We start from the raw sequence: 21,053 nt of genomic DNA on the forward strand, positions 1-21,053 counted from the left end.
TTTCTTGTGCTTAAAATTTATATAAAAATTATGTTATTTAACAAAGATTTGATCATGCACTTAAAACATTTATAAATATCCACTCCATCTAACTCCACAGCCTGTAGAGTCAGCCTATGAAAGCCAGAGACTGGGCTCCTCTTCTCTGGCTAACCATGGTTGGTTAGGAAGCAGAACCACACCTATTTGGGAGATAATGCTTCCCGTGCAGAGAAACCACTGTTCCCTAGGATTACTCAGAACTAAAAGTGCTGAGGGCTTCCTATGCAGTGGATGCTCCATACAGAACACAGGTTTCATTAAAGGTTTCTGCTTGCCCGTGGATACAGGCTTTCAGCATGCTGACCCCTGCCAGGGAGCCCATCACAAAGGCCTGCTTGTGGCTGTAGGTTCACATCACGCCAGCCTTCCCTCCTTCCAGTTGAATGGGTCTCAGTGAACGGATCTGCAAATGCTCACCAGCTGGTAATTGCAACTTGGGCAACACCAACTCTTTAAAAACTACAAGATGAAACACTCTTTCTGTCTTGGTTCTGTCAGCAGAAACAAAGCAACATGGCCACACAGGAGAGAACAAATTGCCCCTCCCCTTTGTCTCATCAAGGACAAGGTAATACCTAAGGTGCTGCCCATGTGGCCTCACATGGGGCTCTGTTCCCTAAAATGACCATTCTGTCTTTCTACTTAAAAAAAAAAAAAAAAAATTAAACAGAATTACCATATGATCCAGCAATTCCACTTCTACATATATCCCCCCAAAATTGAAAGCAGGGACTCAGATACTTGTATGCATATGCTCACAGCAGCATTATTCACAATAGCTAAAAGGTATTTAAAAACCCTGAATGTCCACTGACAGAAAAATGGAAAAACAAAATGCGGAATATGGAGACAACAAAATATTATTCAGCTTGAAAAAGGAATGAAATTTTTATACATTCAACAACATGAATGAATCTTGTAAACCCTATGCTACATACAGTAAACCAAACACAGAAGGACAAATATCAATACTATACGAGTCCACTTACAAGGTACCTACAAGAGGCAAATCCATAGAAACAGACTGAGGCCAGGAGAAGGGGACGACTGAGGACGAGATGATTGGATGGCATCACCAACTCGCTGGACATGAGTCTGATCAAACTCGGGGAGATGGTGAAGGACAGGGAAGCCTGCTGTGCTACAGTCCACGGGGTTGCAAAGAGTTGGACACAACGTAGCGACTGAACAACAACATCATAGAAACAGAAAGTAGAATGGCACTTGCCAGGGCCGGGGGAGGTGAGGATGGAGAGTTGCGTTTGGTGGGTACAGAGTTTCAATTCAGGAAGATGCAAAAAGTTCTAGAGATGAAGAGAGGTGATGGTTTCACAACACAGTGAATATATGAATATACTCAATGTCTTAGGTGCACCTAAAAGGAGTTAAATTAGTGAATGTTATGTTATAGGCATTTTACCATGGCACAAAAATACAAAAGATATATATGTATGTGTGTGTGTGTTTCCTCCCTAAGTATATAAAACTTACAGAGTCAAATGAAGGAAATGGCAATGACTAGCCACATTCCTTAGCTGCAGCAAGAGGTCATTTTCTAGAAAACAGCACTGTGAAAGGAAACCGTTTCACATTAACAACAGGGAAACTGGATACCAGCGATAAGCTTATTGCAAACAAGCACTTTATGCCTTGATTAGATTCAATCCATTTGACCAATTTTGTTGACAAAGAGATTTGGCTGTTTGCAACTTTTCTGCCTTTAAGGGAAGCATAACCTTTCAAATCAGATTCCTTATTCCTGCCAGTGTCTTTGACTAGGGCTTAGAGAGAAAGCACTTTTAAAGCATGCATGGACGTGCCAACCTTCACTTGACTGCACTGTGGGTACGGCTTTGAACAAAGTCCCCTGTCTCGATATAACACAAATGATGGCACAGAGCCCACTTCATTGCCAGAAGGACTTCAAATAGCAAGTAGGTCTGTTCCAGAACTCTCTGTCCTCTTAATCATGCTGCAAAAGACGAGAACGGGGCTGAGAACAGTGCACACTCAGCACGCTGCCCTGGTCGTGTGTCATTTCAAGACCAAGCTGATGCCAAGTAGGGCCCTGCTAACTTCAAAGGGAATGAGTGGATAGACAACTGCTCTACATCTTTAGAAAGTCAATGCCATTAAAAAAAAAGAAGAAGAAAAGAAAGTTTGGGAAAAGTATTCTAGATTAAGAGTTTCAGATAAAGTAACAAGCAAATATAGAAAGTGAGTCTTAATCAGATCTTGGTTTGTAAAACAAGAAAACTGTAAAACAGACAACTGTAGGATAAGAGAAATTTAATTATAAACTGCATATGAGCTGTTATGAAATTATTGTCCTATTTTCTTATGTGTGATAATGAATACTGTGGTTGCATAGAGGATGTCCTCCTATTCTTAGGAAAGGTTTGCTGATGTTCTGAGGAGCAAAATGTTACCATGCCTGCAATATATTTTTGAATAGTTCAACAATCACACACATGAGCACACACAGAGCAAGAGAACACATTAGAATGTTAAGAGCAGTAGGCAGATTATAGGAAATCTGGGAAAACATGGGAAATATTTTGTGTGTGTGTGATCCTAATTGCAATTATGAAAATAGAATGTACTCTTCCCCCTCACCACAGAAAAGAGAATAAATTATATCCTGTTGTACTAATTTTTACCAGAAACCACACTGGGCTGAAATGCAACTGTTCTCTGTAAATAAAGCTAACAGGCTTGAAGTCAGGTGCCAACCAGAAAACCAAATTCCTCAGAATGCCTCTGACCTACTCGAACGTTTTGAGCAGAACACTCCTGGCAGCTGGCTGGGAGATTATAAACAGGATGTCTTAGCATGGAAGTATCTGCCAGGGGTTAACAATAGCTCCCATTGCATCTGGAAACCTGCACAGCTTTCACATAACCAAAAGGAGAAATGAATCAGCAGTCAGAAGACCCAGGCTCCTGCTGTACCCCACCATGGCAATCTGGGGGACCTCCCCATTCACCTTCTCCCTCCACTCCAGCATCCCCTTTCCTTTGTGGACTGGGCCTCTGATTGCTCATCTGAAAAATGGAAAGAATAGTCCTTTCTTTATCTCAGGGTTACTGCATCCAAATCACAAAGTACAAACTCATCCATCTCCATTACATTAAAGTAGCACTGTTCTTGGAAGCCTAGATTCACAAGACAGAAAAGGATAGAAATAAACACAAGGACCTTTAGGTAAAGGAGGAAATTTTAAAAAAGCTATCTGACAAAGAAGGCCTGGGACGTCTTAAAATATTAAGCTTACACATTCTCGATCCTGAATAATCAAGACCACAGTGGCTGATTCATGTTGCTATATGGCAGAGACCAACACCATATCGTAAAGAAATTATCCTCCAATTAAAAATAAAAAAATTTAAATTAAACACATAAATAAAAATGAATAAATCAAGACCAGAGGACAAGCCTCAAATCCAACATGACCAGCGCTTACCTCTACCATAGGCCCTGGCTTTCTTGGGGTTGAGTTTGGGTTTAAGGGGAGCTCCAGGCTTGAGCTTGGCTTTGGGGAACTGGGACAGGTAAGTCATCACTGAGTGCTCATCCACATCCGGGTGAATAATTTCTTCAGGAGTGATGACCTAGAATAACGACAGGGTAGATGAACACCCAGAACATAGCACTTTGCAACTACTAAAGTTTTTGCAAACATCTCTTAAACCAACAACTACAAGTATAAAGAAATTGAGTCAGCTTCTCAATAAAGTGAAACTGCATCAAACCGGCATGCCAAAATTAGTTTTTGGTTTTTTGTTTTTAAAAAAAAAACAAATCTTTTAGAAGTGTCACCATTATCTTTGGAAGCTAAGGACCTTCTCCAGACAATTCTGTATGTAATTTCCAGAGGTTCAAACCTCCCCACAAAAAAGGCTACCCACTCTCCTTTCCAGAAAGACTAATCTCTATCAAGTAAGGAAGAAGAAGAAACAAGAATACATGGGATTAAAGCATATTGCCAAAATATTTGCTCTTTTATCCAGTATCTACATTTCTATTTACTCAGCTTCTACTAAAAATAAAAAAATTAATAAAACCAAAATGAGATAATGCAATGACATTAGATATGTGGTCTAAGAAACAGACTGAATGCTTTCGTCCTCCCCTAATTCATATGTTAAAGTCCTAACCCCGGGTGTGATGGTAATAGGGGGCGGGGCCTCTGGGAGGTAAGTAGGTCTGGATGAGACCATGAGGGTGGAACCCCCACGATGGGACTGATGCCCTTACAAGAAGAGGAAGAAAGGCCTCAGCTCAGTTTCTCACCACCACCTGAGGGCACAGCCAGAAGTCAGCTGGCAGCTGTGTGCAACCCAGGAAAAGAGCCTTCACCAAGAACATAGTTTCTTGGCACACCTTTATCTTGGACTTCCCAACTTTCAGAACTGAGAAGTAAATAAACGTCTGTTGTTTAAGCCACCTGGTCAGTGGTATTATTATAACAGCCTGAGCTAAGACAGCTCTCAATATGTTTTAAGCCATTTTCAAAACAGGAAAGGGGAAATTTTCTCCTGACATTCAGCTTAGGAGCAAGATTAGACCCTTGCTAAATAGGTGGACTCCCTGCAGGTGTCACAGCCCCAGTTTCACCACTTGATCCAGCCCTAAATAGCAAAAAAATGTTCTCCTGCCCGCAATAAGCCATACCTCTTCGGAGTAACAGAAGTCTCTCATGCACCAGATCAACCAAATTCAGATGAACAACATTATGTGCCCAGCTTCCCTCACTCCATGGTAAAAGAAACAAGGAAAAAAAAAAAAAAAAAACACCCAAAACAGGAAATATTCTGATAATTAGCCTGCTGCAACAAGATAGCTATTTGGGTTTGTACACTTGCCTCCAATACATTCCGCAAAATACAGGACATGCATTGCTTTGGCATTTCTTCTCGGCAGCTCCTTCAACAATTTTACACACTGCCAACATCACATGAATGCCAAAAGGAGATGGATTTCGGGTTTAAAGGGAGATGAAAAACAAATCATACCGCTTCTTAAAGGTGAAAGAGCCAAGGAATGGGCCTTGGAGCAGAGACATGATGCCAAAACCAAACCAAAGAAATACAGGCAAGATTTTCTACCTTCCAAGGGATCCTGATACAAATACACTGACCTCAGCTCTGAATACCAACTTAAGACCTTAATGGAGTCTGTAATGAGGTCATCCATTGCCTGGCACTGGCTACCCATAACTTTTCTTGACCGAGTCTTTGAACATGGGAGTCATGATGTCAGGAGATGCTATTTAAACTCCTTGGAGGGCTTAGAAGATTGGACCTCAACTAAGCAACGTGGCTACAGCAGATGGTGTCCAGGACATATTCAATTTCTAAGTTCCCTTGTTATATTCCTGTGTTAGGATTATGGGCAATACAAATTCTCCCACAATTTCCACTGATAGCAGATTATCTTGATTTATATTTCTTTAAAAGTTCTAAGTGACTTTCTTAAAGATACTGGATTTACAAATGTTTCATAGCTAAAAAATGGTCAAATATTGGCAGTTTCTTATGGTTAAGGTCAAGATTTGCAGTCTGGCTTCCAAACATGGCCTCTGTGATCTTTGGAAAAGAAATATACAAGAAAATCTGTCACATGTAACAGTAAAGATTTTTAGGGAATCTACAAGCACCTAGGCAGTGCAGTGATAAAGAATCTGCCTGCCAGTGAAGGAGATGCAAGGGATGTGGGTTTGATCCCTGGGTTGGGAAGACTGGCTGGAGTAGGAAATGACAAACCACTCCAGTACTCTTGCCTGGAAAATTCCATGGACAGAGGAGCCTGGTCGGCCACAGTCCCTGGAGTCGCCAAGAATCGGACACGACTGAGCAGACAAACAGACAAGTATCTAAGTCAATGAGCATCTATTAAAGTGGATAAACTGAGAAAGATGGAAGAGGGCCCCAGGCAATGCTCCTTGAAAGCTGACCACTGAGGAGGTCAGACTGCGTGCAAGACCACAGGCATCCACAGGGCATCAGAGGAAACAGCTCAGCGGGCCGTGCGTGCTTGTACACGTACCTGCGGGACGCCTAGCCAGTCGTCTGCCTGCTGCATGGCTTCTCGGGCATTATCTACAGGCTTCCGTGGATCCCAGGATTCCCAGTCTGGGCACAGACCTGTTAACAGCACACAGAAGATGCTATTGGTGTTAACTGACTGAAGAGGTGAAAGCAACTCTGTGCCTAAACTAAACTCACTCAGTCTCTTGAGAAAACAGTTTCTTCCAAAAATCTTAGTGAACTGTATGCATTCTGGGCCAAATGTATCATGGATATGACTAAGCCAGGGTAGAAATCACTCTGCCTGAGCTGAGACTTCTTCAGGTTGTTCTTCTTGCATTCAGATAGAGATTATCCATTCCTTGATGGGGTGGTCTAAATAAACAAACAAAGCCTATAAAACCATTTGGGCCTGGTGTCTTTTAGGAAGTGAGACTTTTTTGACACATCACACTCAAATAGCATCAAAGCCACAAGTTAAGGGCTCAGTCCCACAGACTCCCTGACCCCTAACTCATTCAGAGCTGGGCTTCTGACGAACCAGCTACAAATCAGAGGTTCTTACCACCCCGTCCTCAGGTTGGATCATTTCCTAGAGTGGCTCACTGAACTCAGGAAAACAGTTTACTTACTGGGTTACTGGTTTATTGTAAAGGACCTTATAAAATGGAAGAGATGCATAGGGCAGGTGGGAGAAGGGGCAAGGAACTTCCATGTCTTTTCAGGCATGCCACCCTCCCAGGACCACACGTTCACCAACCAGAAGCTTCCCAAACCCGGTAGTTCACGGATTTTTATGGCAGCTTCATTATATGCACTGATCACATCACCTCACGTTAGTTACTAACTCAGCCTCTATCTCCTCTTCCCTTCCTGGAAGTCCGGAGAGAGGGGCAAAGGTTCCAATCCTCTAATCACTGGTTGATTCCCCTAACATCCAGGCCCCATCCTTACAGGCATTCCAAAAGTTACCTCATTAATAAACTTAGGCATGGTTGAAAGACACCACTTGGTAAATTTCAAGGGTTTTAAGAGCTCTGTGGCAGGAAAGGTGACAAAGACCAAAGATATATTTCTTATTATAAGTTACAGTGTCACAATTCCAAGCCTCGACATATCTACAAAGACTGGACTAGCATCCTGTATATTTAAAACATTCACTTGCTCAAAGATCTAAATCTAGAATCATCTCAAAATCTTTTGTATGCACAAGAAGTACAGGACTGGACTAAAAATCCCCAGGTTTAAACTAGAAAGAGGCATCCTAAAATGTGTCTTTGCATGAGAGCAAGGAAGAGGGCACTGGGAAATGAACTAATGCTGAGCTTCTAGTTGCTTCTGGATGGCACAGTTTACAGGCTCTCAAGGAAGACTGGGGACTGGGACCATCCTCCTTCCCTCTCCAGTTGACACCAGCTAGTTGCGTACATTGAGAACCACTAGCTTACTTAATACTAATGTGCCCAGCATATACAAAGAGATCAGTAAATGGAAAATATGATTGTTAGAGTAGTTTTTTTATTAAAAACAATTTTGGAGGTGCACATAAACACAGGCTCTGTTTTTTCTATTGAGTGTAACAGCAAACTCTACCCATCAATCTAAACCCTGCAGTGAGGGTAATTACTACCTTGGTGTACATTCAACCACTCAGAAAAGAGGAACCCATCAAGGGTGGAAAAGGCTCCAACTGGATCCTGACCAAGAACTATTTCACAGCAATGCAGAAAGAAAAGGGTGGAGAAAGCCATATACAGTCAACCCAGTGGTTGATAAAAACGGGTACTTTCCACTCAATAAATGTTTTTAGATTTTCATGCCAAACCACCTAATAGGGCACATGTTGAAGCCAACGGGAAACCAGGCACCCACTGTGGGAAGAGGGGGAAGAAGCAGGACTTGGGGTCTGGAAGCTAAACTCAAGGTCTGCTTAGAGCATGAAGGCCTTCATTCAGAATTTGGGTAAATAACTCCATGCTCAAACAAGTCTATGGAAAGTCTTGTAAGACTTTTCATCAGAAAGCAAATGAAGCCATTTTTAGTTCCTTTAGATACCTTGCAATCAGCTAAAAACCAGGACAAATACAGCAGTCACAGCAAACATAGCTTTCCCACTGAAAACCAAGAGATTCAGGGGTCAACGATACCCCCACTCTGGAAGAGATGGCTCAGGCAGCCGTGGGCACGTACCTGGAGCACAGCTGTCTACCAAAGCTCCCAGGGCTTTGCCGTCTTGCCAGTTCTGGTTGAAGTTGGTGATGGGCAAGTAGGGGATCTTGTTCTGAATCCACCCGAGCAGCCTCTGCTTTGGCGTCTGCTTCTTGGCATCGTCATCTCCTTCATCCTCCCACACGGGCATGGAGATGGAGTAGTGGAGGATGAGCGTCCACACCAGGCCCAAGATGAGCTTCAGGTTCCCATCCACGATGGCTTTGCTGTCTGAGCAAAGAAACACAGGCAGGGTCAAGCCTCTAGTCACACAGGTGTGAACCAGTCTTTGTAAGAAAGTAAATGAAAACCTCAGCTGTTAGAGACCCACACTGAGCTATTTAAGAGTGAAAGGATGTCATGCTGGCATCAGTTTCAAAATACTTGAGGTGCAGAGATGATAAGATTCCAAAACATTGTTAACCAGCATCAGCGGATCATGAGTACACGAGAACACATTATTCTGTGTTCTCTATTTTTTATCGCTGTTTTGGGTTTTTTTTGACGAACAGATGATGGGATCTCAGTTCCTGCCCAGGGGTTAAATCCACACTAGACCCGGGTTCGATCCCTGGGTTGGGAAGATCCCTTGGAGAAGGAAATGGCAATCCACTCCAGTACTATTGCCTGGAAAATCCCATGGACAGAGGAGCCTGGTAGGCTACAGTCCATGGGGTCACAAAGAGTCGGACACAACTGAGTGACTTCACGTTCACATTCACGTTCTGTACTGGAAATGTGGATTCTTAACCACTGGACTACTAGGAAAGTCCCCCACTGTTTCTATTTTTACATGCATTTGAAATTTTCCATTATAAAAAGTCAGTTTTTTTTAATTTCAAGAAATCATTTCAGAAATATAGACAATAAAAAGAGGTGGCTGCACTCCTGTTAACTAGGCAGTATGCCATCTAACAGTTTGTGTATACACATATGTGTATTTGCTGTCCTGAATTTATATTATACTACATGATCAGTCTTGAAATCTTTCTTTTCACTAATCACAATGTCACAGGTATCTTTTCCCTATAAAAAGATACTCTGGTACTTTTCTGGTGACCCAGTGGCTAAGACTCCATTCTCTCAATACAGGGGCCCAGGTTTGATCCCTGGTCAGGGAATTAGATTCCGCATGCCTCAACTAAAAAGATACCACATGACAGAACTAAGACTTGGTGCAGACAAATAAATTTAAGAAAAAAAAAAGTTGTTTCTGTTTACACACCCATCTACAGGTTTCAGAGGCCATCTCACCAATACTGGGTGTTACCAATCACGTTCATCTCTGTTTCTCTGACAAGTTAGTCATTCATAAAAGGAGGTCACTAACAGTTGGGCAAAGTGTTGCCAGGTGACTAGACAAAGGCAGGGCCCCCTTTCTAGTCATTTCCCAGCTTAATGAGACATGCTCTGCCACTGGCCAGCCCCTCCTGGAACTCTCACTGAAACTGTTTCTACTTCCCACTCCCCTTGGCTTCCCCGTGACTCTTTCCTCTTTCCAACCTCCAGCTACACCCACCAAAATTCAAACATTATCTCCAAGATAACTATCTGTCTGTCTCTCCATTTCCTACACGCTTTTCCCACCAAACAACCTCTGTTGCAATCTCCCATTCTGCCAGGACCCCAAAGTGAAAATGTCAGAACCTTCTAGGACTCTCCTTCAAAGCCCTGGTACAGTTCCCACAATTCCCTCCCTACCTCTTGGCAAATCCTTTTCTACACTGTCCCCCCAAATATGGGGCCCCTCCTCCCCTCTGATTCCTCAACAGCCATGAAACTCCACCATTGTTCACGGAACCCAGAACCATCCTTCTGGTAAGGTACCTACCTATATGCTTCCCAATTCACCAATAGTCTCTGCTGCCCAGAGTCAAACTCTTTAAACATTCAGCACCTTGAGAGACCCACATAACCTCTACCTGCTTTTCCACCCTGCCACCATCACCCACCACCCTCCACAATCCAGGCTCAAAGACTCCCCATTCCTGAAGCACATCTTGCTTTGAACCCCCTGGACATCTCCACCTGTTCTGTATGCCCTTTGATGGGAAGGCCCTTTACCCTAACCTCCTGCAGGATAAACCCTGGGTCATCATTCAAGGGCCATATCTATTACAAACAGATGGTGCACTTCACTACCACCAGCCTATGTGTGGTCACACCATTCTACCCTCAGCCTCCTCCAACCCCCAGGGCTGTGAGCACCGGACGGGGAGTAACTGAGCTTTCTTCATCTTGCAGCTCCCCACGCCCTGTCCCTCCCTCCCACTGACCGCAAGCCACCTGAATGTTGGTTAAACACACGTCAAAATCCACTGAATGAAACTCAACTGCAACCACATGAAAAATAAACTCACACGCTCTGGAGGAGTAAATGGCATGCCATTCAAAACTGAAAGGGTGGGGATTTCTTGTTTTTAATCAAACTGTTTACTGTGACGTTCTCTTACAAAGGGGGAAAAAAACACCCCACACCCAAACCCACAGAAATCAAAGGTAATTTCATGGTTACACATTCAGTCACAGCAAGACTTGATTACATAAAATGACAGAGTAAAGAGTATCATGAACTGGCTGGTAAGACACACTGAATGTAAGTGATCCTCATTCAAAGTTAAGGCACCCAGGGATTTTCTACATGATGAACTGTATGACGAACGTTTACACATGACTGTCCGAATAATTCACAGGACCCAGTAACAAACGAAAATGCAGGATTCTTTGTCCAGAAGTATCAAGAATATCAAGATGGCAACAGCAGAGCATTAAAACAAGCACACAGAACCCTCTTGAGTATGGGGCCCTGTACAGCTGCCCCGTCTCTGCAACCACAAAGGCAGCTCTGCTTCTGAGGTCCTGTGGTGAATAAAGGAGCAGCGATCTGCATGAAACACTGAACCCTGCACAGAATATGAGCAGCCAAGGTTGCTCATATTCATTCTGCTGGACCAACTGCCAGTCCCTGACCATAACTGAGATTTTTGGATTAGATGCCCTGTTACAAATCTGTCTTTAAAGTGCTACTGAATAGTGAGTTACTATCTATGGATGGCAAAAAAAAAATCGGGTCAAACAATTTTCCATGCCCATTTCCTTTATTCAACTTAAAGAGCAAAGAGCAGTCTCATGAAGGGAAGGGAGGGGATAGAAGCAGAGAGTATGCGTACTTATTGCTAATCAAGGAAATGGGTGTACCGGGCAGGGTCAGATCTTGCAGCAGGCAGTATCTGAACAGGTCAGAGTGTCACCCAGCCACGGGCATCAATGTGCAAAGCTCAAACTTTCCTGAGTGATGTGCTAACTGCTTTACAAATGCAAACTTGCAGATTTCATCCATAAATCAAAACATGAAACCAGTTTGCTCTATTTTTACCCAGCTTACACATGTTGGTTTAAAGGAATGAGACATGAGTCTTTTTCAAAACGATTTTGGGGGAAATATGACCCAGTAAAAGTTGGAGTCAAATTTATGAAACGTACAACGCCCAGAACGTCTGTTTCCAATGAATTCAAGGTGGGTGTTCAACCGGGAAAGCCCCCATTAAGGTCTCATTGGGATAAATGATACTTTCGTTCTGCTATTCTAAGAAGCTGGAGGGAGAGCGGTCCTCATTCCAAAAGCGATTTTGACAGGTGAGAGTTCAAATGCTTCACCGAGCTCTTGGAACAATAAAAAGATGGCGACTTGCCCAAAAGGCCTCCCCCATTCCCACCCACATGAAATAGGAGACTCCCTGCGCCTTGAAAATGAAATGCTACACAGCATTTCACAGTGTCCGTGTGTAACCATCACAGCTGACTACAGAATTTGCAGCCGTGAGCGTGCTCTGTGATGTTTATGTCGAATGTAAACACGGAGCAGAGACGTAAAAAGAGGAAAGGGCCAGGTCAGCTGGAAGCCTCTTGGGCAGCCTTCCACCTTCTGAGGTACTGAGAGCCTCTTTCAGGAATAAAATAAGGCAACGCCCAACCTCCTAGAGTCTGCTTAGATTGGGTTGGCAACTGGCCAATAGTTTCTCCTCCCCGAATTCAACCAATCACAGTCCCCACATAAATGGCTCCAGACAACACCAGCTCTCAAGCCACACACACCTTCTGTGAACATACCTTCTGCAACTACTTCAAATTAGCCTGAATTATATGTGAGTGAGGGTAATGTTATTGCTTTTATGTTTGTTTTTGGGGTTTTTTAAAGCTAGAAAGTCAAATCCAAGCTATTACAAATTCTAGGATCCTTTCAGCACATCAGTTCCCTAGTCCTGGTAAGCAGCATTTTGGAATGGGTGCAGGTATTAGGACAGAAACCAGCTACTCTTAGGCAATCTTCAGCAGCATTTTAGAAATACCTCCTTTGTGGACAAGTCCCCTCTAGGTCAGAGAGACGGTGCTGTTTCACGTCTCTCTATTCTTACAAGTAGAGCTGTGTGGACCCACACAACCATCACTCCCGCTACCTTCACGATGTAAACCTTCCCTCCTGGCTGTTGCCAGGGTGTCAGAAGCGGGGACCCAGGAGGAGAGGCCTGGGGGGGGACACCATCCCTTGTAAGGACAGCAAGTCACTAGTCCCAGTGCAGCCGGCTGCCAGGTCAGAAGCAGACGACATGTGGCTGAAGGAGTCCAGGACAGGTAGGGGTTTCAGGAAACCTCCGTCTAATGTGCTCTTGGGCACAGCTCATCAAGGCCATGTGTGTGTGCTCAGATGCTTCAGTTGCGTCTGATATACCCTGTCTCAAATCATGTAGCCTTGGACAGTGGGTGGGCCTCCTCTCAGCCCAGCATCAGAGTCACTGAACCGGACCTGTCCTAAAAGAGGCCAGGCAGGTGATGGAAGGAACCTGGGTCCCAGAATAGGGTGTCCCACCAACCTAAAGACTGAAAAAAAATCCACTTCATTTTTCTAAAAAGCTCTCTGTCATAGCAGTTTGACTATAATAAGAAGATACTCTGGGCTTTGAAGACCTGAAGTCACAAGGGCCTATTTCCATTTATGTCAGTAAGATATAATGAAATAAGGGTGGATCAGGGAACGGGGGTCAGCTGGATTTCCAATTTTGTTTTTTGCTCATGAACTACTCAAGGATGACAAAGGAGCTGTTTGAATGAGCACGTTTTACACATCCCTACATCAGGGTTCAGTTAAGAGAGTTCGTTCAGAAGGCCTTTTCATGCTAGCAGTTTTTCACGAGAAGATTCAGTAGACCAAGAGTGGTCATTGGTGTTGGCACATGAGGTGAGTTGAGAAAGGTGCTGAGGCCCCAACTAGATTCAGTGAGAAAGACTGCTGAAATGGATTACTAATCCTACCGTGAACAAGGCATGAGGAATATAGAGACTCAGACTACCATGCAGATTAGTAATGTCTGCCCTGGGCATGGCATGAGGAATGGTGGCTAGGATTTCTTTGCAACAGAATAGAGTAAACCTTCTCAAAATCCCTGATTCGAGGTTTCATCTATATGTCCATAAACATTTCTTGCATGTCACTTTAGATGTCAAATTTTCTAACTTGCCAGCTACTCCTTCTGTTCTTTCTCACTTGCTGGACAATTTTTGCTGATAATAATTAGAACAAATTACAGTATTCTATAAACATCTTATTTTTATTTTGGTACACAGTTCTGGGTAGACTTTCAGATCTTAGGTACTATGATAGTGTATTGCTTCATAATTTATCCCAAACACCTACTTTCTGATCAAGAGATATCTTTTATTTAAAAGTTACATTTATGGGAATTCCCTGATGGTGCAGTGGTTAGGACTTTGTGCTTCCACTGCAGGGGGCCCAGGTTTGATCCCTGGTTGGGGAACTATCTGCATTATCCCAGTGGGTTTTCTTTTCAATGCCATTTTTGAAAAGTTACCACTTTTGAGGATTATTTTATATTCAGTAGTGAAGTCACACTGAACTAAACAAGATGGTTTACAGTAAAGTGCCTAGAAGACAGTAAGTCTCTTTTCGTTTACTATTAGTAGGAAATCCCTGAGAAGTTATAACAAGGAATCTAACCTGTTAGAAAGGTGAAAGAAAGAAGGAAAAATGGAAAGATGCTCCAAAATGGTCAAAGCAGTGCATCTGAACTAGCTTTTTGACCCTAAAACTTCAGGCCCCTGTATTAAGTCATCCCACTGCTGCCCCACAGTTCTCCTGAGTGGCCATCAGGACAAGGCCGCAGGGACTCCTGAGCTTGAGCCCTGAGTCAAGGAGCCCAGAGTTCAGCCACTGGGAGGTGCGGGTAAACCCCAGCGTGAGCTGTAGAGGCCTCAGCATGGAGGCGTCTGTCCCTCCCTCACAGCTTCCGGCCACAAATGCTCTGAGAACACGTCCAGCTGAAATAATAAACACTGGCTGTGAACGGAGGCCCTCATCACCTTTAACTCCAGCTCAGCTTGTCACTGTTCATCCTGTGCAGAGCCCAGAGGGAAGCCCACAAGGAAAGGAGCATGGGCAGGAGGAACGACCTCTAAACACGTCCTCTCCTGACATCAACAGCAGCCAAAACAGGACAGCAGCCCTCATGCAGACCTCTCCTCTGGGCCACAGGCATTGCCTCATGTGACCCTCACAGCCACCCTATCAGGATGGCTTTTGCAGTTAACCCAATCTTACAGATAAGAAAGCAGAGGCTCACAGAGGTGTCTCCCAAAAATGACATAGGAGAGCCTAAATTTAACCACAGTTCTCTCTGCTGCCCTCTGAGCCCAAACTATTTATTTTTGTTTAATTCACATACTGATACTGTTAGTTGCTCAGTTGTGCCCGACTCTTTGTGACCCCATGGACTGCAGCCAACCAGGCTCCTCTGTCCATGAGATTTTCCAGGCAAGGATACTGGAGGGGTTTGCCATTTCCTTCTACAGGGGATCTTCCTGACCCAGGGATCGAACCTGGGTCCCCTGCACTGCAGGCAGCTTCTTTACCTACTGAGTTACCAGGGAATAGCTGATCTAGGACATGCTGGCATTAAAAAAAAAAAAAAAAAAAGTCCTATCAAGGATTTCTTTGTTCTTTCCCATTCAGGAACTACAACATGCTTTTCAGATATCAAAACCCAGTGCTTATTTTTATTATCAATACTACTCTAAAGAGAAAGAGGATAAAGCAGAACTATTTCTTTCAGTGCAGAAAGTCATCAAGCTATATAGATATTTCCTAAAGTCTTCTGTAATAGTAATGTTAACTGATGAAAATGTATTTATGCATCATTTTAGCAAGAAAAATTATGGAATTCCCCGGAGCCCCAACTCTTATCCTTCCGACTTTTCTGAACACACATGATGTCATGACGGCTCTCACAAGGCAAGCACAGTTACGACGCTCGTTATACAGATGAGGAGATGTGCATACGGACAGGCCCCACCCCTGGGCAGCATGGCCAGTAAGCAGCTGTGCTTGGGAGGGGAATGCAGCAGCCCTTCTGATCTGGCCCCATTCATTCCCACCGCCCCCAAACTGCTAAGGTTCCAGGGAAAGAATGTGGTAAATAGTGACAGCACAGGACCTGGGAGGGGCAAGCAGGAGTCAGGGCGGGATCGTTAGTGCCCCTGCCTCAACCATGACTTGCTCAGCCTCTGCTGCACCCTAGGGACTGGAGATTCTAAAGATCCCCACCCTGGCCCTTCATCTGGCAAGTCCTCCACGCAGAACGGCTGCTTGGCAGGGAAACTGAGTCAGAAGGGAGATGCTTCAGCTCTGCTCTTGCGGACCCAAACCAATATATTAACCTGCATTTTCCCCGGAAAACAGAAATTAGGATGCATTCTTGAAAAGCTCACTTTACTCATCTATTCTTGCAGCCAACAAATAACTTCCTAACTGCCTACTGAGTGTCAGGCCCTGTGCCAAATACAAATTACACTTTAAAATAAGAAAATAAGTTAGATTGGCTTTAAAATATTCCACAAAAAGATACAGCATCATTATAATGAAAACCAGCATGAGCTCCCCACCCCAAGGCAAGACACTGAAGACCTTTTAAGGTGAAAAAAGAAAAAGAAAAGAAAAACAAAAACACACACACACGTAATTTTTTGCCTTTTGTGTCTCATGCTAGGCTATGTCCCCTGAGGGTTCTTTATTCCTTTTACAATTAAGAATAAAAGCTAAAAAATAATAACGATGATGAATAGGATAGGGATTCATTCTTCCACTGCAAACTTGTAAAAGTTGAGCCTTGTTACAAAAATCAGATCAAGGTGACTTCCTCAGTTTGAAAAGGGAGAAATCAGTTTGCATTTCCCCCCCCCATACCTCACCTCATGTTACAACTCATATGAACCAGTTACAGAAATGGCAGCCTGCCCAAAGATTGTGAAGTCATAAAAGGAACAAAACTCCCAATTTAAAGTCTTGAATGGGAACCAAGCTGAGGGAAATTCCAAATAATTTATGACTGCTGGCTCTCACCATTACCAACAGAAAGAAGATGAGGTTGGAGGAGAGGAAGTTCTCAAGGGACAGATACCTATATTGCCATCTTCTGTATGGGGTCTTCAGCTCTGTTCCCCCTGAATTTGGACCTTCAACCCACAATTACATGAGCCTCTGGATACACATGCCACCCAATCACAACAGAGCTGTCTCAGCCCAGACATGGGGCTCCTTCCTGCAAATTAATTCCACACCACCAGCATCTCCCCCTCCACCGTGTAAAGAGCATGGGCGTGGGGGGCAGGCATGAACCCACTTAAACAAAGGGGAGCTCACGTGCTGAAATAACTGGTAGCCAAGGAGCCCAGAGGCCAGGGATGCTAAGTCAGTCAGTGAGCCTGGTCCCCCTCCCAGGCGCAGCCACGCCTGGCCGTGGGACTAGGACGGGCCACCACCCTGCTCTGTAAGATGAGCGTCATAACTGGACGCTCGTTTCTCAGCAAACAGTTGTGAGATAACGTAGTAAAGCAGGTAGCAGTCTGACCGATGAGCGTGCCGCCACTTCAGCAAGGACTATGACAACCACCACTGTGTCACTGTAAACATATCGAGTGTGGGGACTTCCCCATGTCCCGAGAGCACTGGGAAAGATCCACTGCCATTCAGTTCTGTTTCAAGACCGCTCAGAAGACCAAATATCCCAGAACTCCGCCTTCCAACGCAGCATTCCATCTGCTAACAACCACAAAAGCCAGCCCATCAGGGACCCAGGATTAAGCCTGATAGAATCAAGATGTTCTTTGCTCAGCGAGCTGCTGAATGAACTCGCAGTTTGCTAAAATCTGCAGGCCACCCCGACTCCTCCAGCAGATTCCTAAGAAGTCTGCAGTGGCCAGACTGGGCCACTGCTGACAGAAAATTAAAAGCAAGGTCAAAAAATTCAACTGGAGGCACAAGGTATTCAGCGAGGTTCCCTAACGTGATTTCTTTTCCTAGTGGGGGAAAGAAGAGGTCTGGGTATGAAAGTGGCCTTTAACCATTAAAACAGTTCATAACTATAATAAAATGGGGGGCGGGGCGCAGCTCCGGGGAGAACAGAGACTGAAAACAATCTAAATGCCTTCCCTAGAATAAATGGTTAAATAAAGGTTATACAACACTCTTGTGCAGGAGAATAACGGGCAACAGGCCTCTGTGAAAAGAATGAGAAAGATACGTGTGTTCCAGCAGAGACGGGCCTCCATGATATATTAAGGGAACAGGGTAATGTGTAGAAAAGCTTAGCTAGTGCAATCCTGTTTTTGACAAGGCATGACTCTGTGTCTGAGCAGAAAGATCTAGAAGCCTGCACCACAAAGAGTGCTCACTGGCTCTCCCTGGGAAAAAGACTTGGGTGATGGCAAAGATGGGCTTTCTTTCCTGTTGTTTGAACATGCTCCTATGTTGTTTGAATTTTTTTTAAAATTTAAACCTTACTCCTTTTTTCGTATTTTTTAACAACTTATTTTGTTTTGGGGTATAGATGATTAACAATGTTGTGATAGTTTTCAGCGAACAGCGAAGGGACTCAGCCATACAAATATGTGTATCCATTCTCCCCCAAATTCCCCTCCACTTTCATAATAAATTTTGACAAACACTCCCCAGAAGAAAGCAGCATAGCAATGCAAATGTTAAGGAACTCTTCGTTTGGACAAAGTTTCTTGTCGGGATCTATAGGCACTGATGTGGGAAAATTGACAGGTTTTATCAAATGATAAAATGTGCTTTTGAACTGTGGTGTTGGAGAAGACTCTTGAGAGTCCCTTGGACTGCAAGGAGATCCAACCGGTCCATTCTGAAGGAGATCAACCCTGGGATTTCTTTGGAAGGAATGATGCTAAAGCTGAAACTCCAGTACTTTGGCCACCTCATTCGAAGAGCTGACTCATTGGGAAAGACTCTGATGCTGGGAGGGATTGGGGGCAGGAGGAGAAGGGGATGACAGAGGATGAGATGGCTGGATGGCATCACGGACTCGATGGACGTGAGTCTGAGTGAACTCTAGGAGTTGGTGATGGACAGGGAGGCCTGGTGTGCTATGATTCATGGGGTCGCAAAGAGTCGGACACAACTGAGGACTGAACTGAACTGAACTGATCCAATGATGAAAGCCATGGGTATGACAGGTTGGAACTGGAGTAAAGGAGTGGCCAGCCAGGGGAAAGGACATAATTGGGTTCATGTATCTATAAAACCGCTCTAGAAGAGATATTTCCCACCAACACTGCCATTGCATCTGAGTGGAAAAGCAGGGGACAGGGGTGAGGGGAGCAGGAGGGAGCCAGTTTCTCATCTTTTCACAACACCCTTGATCGTCACCACAGGCGATGATACCAATCAACAAATGAACACAGGAGGCTTCTCAGGCTTTCAAGGCTTGCCTTGTGGTGACTTCCTTCGCTCATCTTCCCATATTTGGTCATCCAATTGCCTTCCCATTCCTCAGGTAGGTATACCTATCCCAGACAAGCACGCTCCATGCCTCAGGAGGTGGCCTTTGGCCACTTCCAAATAGCTTGCTGGAGGAGTGGAAGATGTTGAGGATTACACTGCACAAAGATGGAGACATCTGGGTGCCTCCGGGCATGTCTTTCAAGCCAACAACAACAACAAAAAATACCAACCATCCACCTTCCTGCTCCCTCCACATCCCTGTAGCCCAAGAGTGTCCTTCCCATGATGCAGAGGCCCAGCCTCTCAGTTATACATGAAGACCTGGGGTCCAGCCCAGTGCAGTCCCTCCCACTGACTTCTCATTACTGCTTTACAAAGTATCACTGTTAGCCCCATTTTCCAGATGGAAAAACTGGTAAGAACAAAAGTAGTGCCCAGAGTCACATAGCACGTAAGAGGAGGAGGGGATCTGAACTCCAGTATCTGCGCTCATCATTCCGCCTGGAGACAAGCCTGGGCTGCAGAGGAGGGGACCCAGACGCGGACGTGATGGTATCGCACAGGCTTTCAAAACCGGCAAAAGTCAAGGAGGAAATAAACGCTGAGGGGTTACATCATCCTCCTAAAAGAGACTTATCTCCAGGCCCCTGAACTCTGTTCCATGATAAATAGCCATGGCAGTAAGATACACAGACCAAGCACACAGCAAGTCGGCGTTGCTGCTAAAATGGGAACACGTCCTAACATTCCTGAGGCACAGGGTCCGAGTGCAGGGCCAGCGAGTGACACGCTAAACACACAAAACATCACCCGACTGCAGCTGCCGTGGCTAGAGACACACATCCTGCTGTCAAATGTCGTCATCACCAGTTCTGCATCGAAAGAGTCCCACTCTTGGGTCAGAAGCTGCTTCCTGCCTTAGCAAGAACACCAGCTCTGCCTGAACTTGGCTCTGAGGCATATCTGTCCCACAAGTCACATTCAGAAACCTGGCTCGATCTTCTGACCACCTGAGTCATTTTCAGTTCAGTTCAGTCGCATCCGACTCTTTGCGACCCCATGGATGGCAGCACTCCACACTTCCCTGTCCATCACCAACTCCCAGAGCTTGCTCAAACTCGTGTCCATCAAGGTGGTGATGCCATCCAACCATCTCATCCTCTGTCGTCCCCTTCTCCTCCTGCCTTTAACCTTTCTCAGCATCAGGGTCTTTTCCAGTGAGTCAGTTCTTCGCATCAAGCGGCCAAAGTATTGGAGCTGCAGCTTCAGCATCAGTCTTTCCAATGAATATTTAGGACTGATATCCTTTATGATTGACTAGTTTGATCTTATAGTCCAAGGGACTCTCAAGAGTCTTCTCCAACACCACAGTTCAAAAGCATCAATTCTTTAGTGTTCAGCTTTCTTTATGGCCCAACTCTCACATCCACACATGACCACTGGAAAAACCATAGCTTTGACCAGATGGACCTTTGTCGGCAAAGTAACGTCTCTGCTTTTTAACGTGCTGTCTAGGTTGGTCATAGCTTTTCTTCCAAGGAGCAAAAGTCTTTTCATTTCGCGGCTGCAGTCACCATCTGCAGTGATTTTGGAGCCCAAGAAAATAAAGTCTGCTACCGTTTCCATTGTTTCCCCATCTATTTCCCATGAAATGATGTGACTGGATGCCATGATCTTCATTTTTTGAATGCTGAGTTTTAAGCAACTTTTTCACTCTCCTCTTTCACTTCCATCAAGAGGCTCTTTAGCTTCTCTTTGCTTCCTGCCATAAGGGTGCTATCATCTGCATATCTGAGGATATTGATATTTCTCCCAGCAATCATGATTTCAGCTTGTGCTTCATCCAGCCTGGCATCTCACATGATGTACTCTGCATATAAGTTAAATAAGCAGGGTGACAATATACAGCCTTGACGTACTCCTTTCCTGATTTGGAACCAGTCTGTTGTTCCATGTCCGGTTC

At 44.5% G+C, this 21,053-nt stretch overlaps 1 protein-coding gene and 1 non-coding gene across 10 annotated transcripts in view; one reads left to right on the forward strand and one right to left on the reverse strand.

Annotated features, from left to right (window-relative positions):
- The window catches only part of FLNB (filamin B), a 139,279-nt gene that overhangs the window by 71,488 nt on the left and 46,738 nt on the right, over positions 1–21,053 (reverse strand). For all 9 annotated transcript variants that reach the window (XM_027958251.3, XM_042236024.2, XM_004018362.6 and 6 more), the window contains exons 2-4: positions 8,263–8,511; positions 6,092–6,189; positions 3,507–3,654 (exon numbers count right to left, since the gene is read on the reverse strand). In XM_027958251.3, the coding sequence (XP_027814052.1) occupies positions 3,507–3,654; positions 6,092–6,189; positions 8,263–8,511 (495 nt within the window). The remainder of the gene's footprint in view (positions 1–3,506; positions 3,655–6,091; positions 6,190–8,262; positions 8,512–21,053) is intronic.
- Positions 14,021–14,093, forward strand: TRNAG-UCC (transfer RNA glycine (anticodon UCC)). The gene has a single exon. It is a non-coding gene; the product is annotated as a tRNA-Gly (tRNA).

The sequence above is a fragment of the Ovis aries genome, chromosome 19 (assembly GCF_016772045.2).
Source record: "Ovis aries strain OAR_USU_Benz2616 breed Rambouillet chromosome 19, ARS-UI_Ramb_v3.0, whole genome shotgun sequence".
NCBI lineage: Eukaryota > Metazoa > Chordata > Mammalia > Artiodactyla > Bovidae > Ovis > Ovis aries.